This window comes from Vicia villosa, unplaced genomic scaffold (assembly GCF_029867415.1).
Source record: "Vicia villosa cultivar HV-30 ecotype Madison, WI unplaced genomic scaffold, Vvil1.0 ctg.001304F_1_1, whole genome shotgun sequence".
Lineage (NCBI taxonomy): Eukaryota > Viridiplantae > Streptophyta > Magnoliopsida > Fabales > Fabaceae > Vicia > Vicia villosa.
Genome location: NW_026705567.1, coordinates 272221 through 276756, shown reverse-complemented (window position 1 = coordinate 276756; position 4536 = coordinate 272221). Strand labels below are relative to the sequence as shown.

General features: G+C 30.8%; 1 protein-coding gene across 1 annotated transcript; it reads right to left on the bottom strand.

The window, feature by feature from the left end:
* Window positions 1–235: 235 nt before the first annotated feature.
* LOC131634489 (probable protein phosphatase 2C 23) lies at window positions 236–2846 on the bottom strand. Its single transcript, XM_058905158.1, has 4 exons — window positions 1779–2846; window positions 1461–1574; window positions 1099–1363; window positions 236–472 (listed from the first exon to the last, which is right to left on the bottom strand). Exons 1-4 carry the CDS (start codon window positions 2844–2846, stop codon window positions 363–365), a joined length of 1557 nt encoding a protein of 518 aa, XP_058761141.1. The 3' UTR covers window positions 236–362.
* Between the last annotated feature and the right edge of the window lie 1690 nt (window positions 2847–4536).

The window sequence follows — 4536 nt, the reverse complement described above, 5'->3', positions numbered from 1 at the left end:
CTATATATTTTCGGGTCCCATCTTACTTTTTATAGTATGATATTAACAATTTTTTTGTTATAATTAGAGGAGAAAACTTAAGGATTTGACTACATAAACAAATTTTGACACAACTTTTAAATTCAAAAAGTCAAAAGGGAATATCCGAACATAAATATACCATTGAAAGGAAGAAAATAAAATTTATTAAAGAAAGCTATCAAACTGTAGCTCTTGTGATTCCATATAAGCCTAATTTTGGAATCTTTGATTTATTGTAAAATGAGATAGCAAATAGAAAAAGATAAGCAAAACAAGAAGGAAAGTTCCCTAAACTTTCAATTAGTGACACTTTGTTATGTCACACATCAACATATTTAAACCTATGAACGCCATATTTTTCCCTCCAAGGATATTATGACAACTGTAATGTCATCATGGTAGCGTCTTCTTTCTCCATGTGATATATCAAGCAACTCATGGAACTCCATGCCTACAATGCAACAATAAAAGTCAATCTTTCAAACATTAATTTGACTAAGAAACATTGATACGAAAAATGGACTCAGACGCAATACTAATACTGACACGTTGATAGTATAAAAAAAGATTTGAATGTAAACCATATTTGCAATGTCACGTTGACGTCAGTTAGTCAAACTTTGATGAAAGTTAGACATTTACATATGTCAGACACTAAACATATAAAGTCTAGAGGTGGTAAAACAGGTTTGACCCACTGGAAATGCCGGTTTTAACAGTTTTTTTCGTCGGACGGATCAAGGTTTTAAACCCTTACCCTCTAATATGTTTGTCCCATTTTTTGTAGTCTTTTGCTAGCGTGGACATTAATAAATTTATTTTTCAACTATTGGTCTTTAGAGGTGCAAAGCCCACATGACCACTCCGCCCTTATTTTATTATGGGACGGACCAAGATTTTATACTCATATTGCCAAGTATGCCTGCCCCACCCCCGTACCGTTTTCTGCAGGTTTTTGCAGAGTGGGTCTAAACGGGACGAGCATGCCTGCTTGTCACACAAATTTCAGAGTAAAGATCCAATTAAATTAAATTGCAACTACATTTTAAACTATTGTTAAAAGGGAGTGTTTCATACCATATTTTTTTGCGACTTGGTAGAGTGCTTCTTCAATGAGAAGTTGAGCAGGATTCTTATAGGGAAACCTGGTGATGAATAACTCTACTTTGGTAACTGCTTCTTCATTGGTGAAATATTGGTAAAGTCCATCAGAAGACAGTATGAGAAATTTGTCACTTGAGCAGAGCCTGTGATGATGTAGTGAAGGAGAGCATGTTATATATGGAGATTCCCCTATGTAGTTAACTTTGAAAGTCTCTAACATCGCATCATTTTGTTTAGGCTGCAAAATAAACCAAGAGGATCATACTATTACCATGTTGGTAATTCAATATAACAGTGAAATAGGAGCCTGAAACTAGTATAATGCATCAAATTACCTGCTTGAGAAATCCTGCGCCAAAAGCCCTTGTGATATTCAAGTAACCCTTCACTCGACCATTAGTTATCGCCAGAGCGTCATCTGGATGCTCCTGTCTGATTCTACGAACCTCCTGAAATTCGAAAGTGAAAAAAAATCCATCTATTTACCTCCCAAAAATCACACAGAATCACCGCAATTATGCAAAAGTTACACTACGCAACTAATACAAAATCGCGGTGGTTCAACGTGATCCTATAACACTCAACGTGACATGAAACATTCACTTGCAAAAGCTACTCAATTTTAACAAATTTGCAAAAAAAGATAAAACTACCTCTCTCGCATGAGCGTTATGATCGACAGTGAGCTGAAAAGGATTCCCAGTCTGAGTGGCTAAAACAGCACGACTATCACCCACATTCATCAAGTAGACATCTTCACCTTTCATTAGCATAACCAAAACACAAGAACCCATCATAGCTAACACAGGATTACGCGTAATCATTTCATCGACTATCTTCAAAAACGCATCCTCAGTTTTCCTCAGTGCCTCGGAAAGTGCTTCCAACACATCAGAGTGACTAAAACTTTCTTCATTATGACCGTTCCGATTACATAGAAATCCTTTAAGCTCATCATGCACAACACCAAACATATTCTTCAGAAGAAAATCAGTCGCATCAGGGCCAGTGAATCCATCATAAATCCCTACATAAATCCATCCATGATCCTCACATAATATAATATGAACACGATCCTCGCCACCTTTTCCTCGAGCCATATGATAATTCTCGCATCCACCACCACCACCATCAGCAGCAGCGGTATCATCACCACTCAAACTAGTACAAGAACTCAATCTTCTATAACCATTACCATTACCACTATCACTTCTCTTAAAATTCGAGCCTTTTCCAAATACTGCATTGGAAAAAACTCTACTCAGAACCTTCTTCAAACCGATCTTACAAGTACAAGCCTTCTTCATCTTCTCATGCTCTGAATCATCCTCAACAGAATCACCATTCGTCATACGATCGTAATGACTCAAAGGAATCATTGTGGGAACGAAAGAGCCAAAGCTTTCAAACGAAGCAGAAGAATCCAAAACAGTGTTCATTTGAACAGAGTCATCAACGAAAATGGAAGGCGATGATATCGAGTTCGCACTAACGGCTGCGCTGGAGACTGAACAAAAACTCATTGTGGCGACCGCGGACTCATCAGATAACGTGTCCCCGTCGCCATAGATTCGAAGTGGGTCTGATCGAACATAAATGACAGAGTTGCAAACAGCTCTATCAAGTTTCTGGGACAATAAGGTAGAGTTGTTTTGCAACCTGTCGGAGGTATCACCGGCTCCGGCGGAACAGAGGCAGAGATTACCGATTCTGTTACCCATTGGAGAGTTAGTGCAATGAAATTCTGAGTTCAAGTTGTGATTTTTATAGCTGCAAAATTTTGCAAGTCATTAAATATTCAAAAAAATAAATAATTGACTATTTTTAAGTCTTTAAAAGTTTTATTATTTTTTGTTTTTTATTTAATATTAGTTGACTATAAACTATTTTAGTAGAAGTTGACTATATGTATATAGATTTTGCAGAAAAAATTACTTTTTTTAAAATATATATATTTTTATTTTATTTTAAATTGTTGAATAAATGTATGCATTTAATAGGGATTAAAGAGAAATAATTATGTGTACTTTGAATTTCAGATATAGTAATAGCAACAAATTAAATTAGCTATGATACTTTTTTTACTTTGGTAACAATGGTAAGATTATTTTGATGTTTTAAAATCCGAACCGATCAATTCGATTAAGATACTAAATTATAAATGAACAAGAGATTGATAGAAATTGATGATCAATTCAACTCAGATATTAAATAAATTATATAATTATTAATTTTTATCTATGGTGCATTTTCTGACGTACGTTATTGTTGACTGACGAATATTAAAAATATTTAAAATAATTATGATAAAAAAATTTTAACTAAAAAATACAAATGTTTGATTACGTAATGGAGAAGTAAATACTTTTTCAAAATTTTAATATTAATATTACTAATATGTTGTAATTTTTTAAAAAATAATTATAAAAAAATAAAAGAAATTAATTAAATGCTATTAGTGCATTATAGATATTTAAAATTTGATAAATATTTTTTTAAAAAATAGGTTTAAATCTTGAAATAACAACCCAAGACATCTAATTCAACTAACATATATTTATTAAGATATTTCACTTATCCTCATTTTTTCTATTTAATTAATTTTATATCGATTTAATTATAATTATGATCTAATAACACAAGTGATGATGAATCTGATTTTTAATTTATCTAGTCTGACTAGAATGAACTCTTCATGTTTTAAATCTATAATTATGAATCAAATATTTGGGCTCCAGTGATAAAAGAGCTCTTACAAAAGACGATACTTAGAAAATACCGAGTTCGATTCTTGGTGGAAATAATGTTTGTCCAATATTCATACCAAAAAAATATATATAATAATTTTTTGGTCACATGATTTTTTAAGAGTATTTTTTTTAAAGGATATTTATAAAAAAATATTTATTGAAAAAGTCAAATATTACCATTTCCAATACATTCAATGCACAAATTTTCATAAAAAAACTTATTTTAATAATGTTGAAGAGATTAAAAAATATTCTCTTATTTTTTTTAAAAACAATTATACAATTTTATAAAATTGGTCACACTTATCTATTTATAATATATGAAATGAGAGTAGTAGATTCTTGCATCAACAACTCATCAACCATCTCATTCAAATTCAAATTTTTCATGTCAATATATTTTTATGTGACACATCTAAAAATTTATTTTCTGTTTTTATAAGGGCATACCACACATTTATTATCCATTAATGATCTTGATTTTCCTTAAATAAATACAAAAATATATTAATCTAACAACTAATTACTAATAATTTTAATATATATATATATATATATATATATATATATATATATATATATATATATATATATATATATATATATATATATATATATATATATATATATATTATAAACCTTATATAATATTATATATATT

Excerpts from the sequence above, each read along its gene's own strand:
- LOC131634489 (XM_058905158.1), bottom strand. The coding sequence starts at position 2,846 with ATGGGTAACAGAATCGGTAATCTCTGCCTCTGTTCCGCCGGAGCCGGT. Across the intron at positions 1,575-1,778 it reads ATAACGCTCATGCGAGAGAG|GAGGTTCGTAGAATCAGACA; the intron begins GTAGTTTTATCT and ends TTCGAATTTCAG. Across the intron at positions 473-1,098 it reads CCAAGTCGCAAAAAAATATG|GCATGGAGTTCCATGAGTTG; the intron begins GTATGAAACACT and ends GTTGCATTGTAG.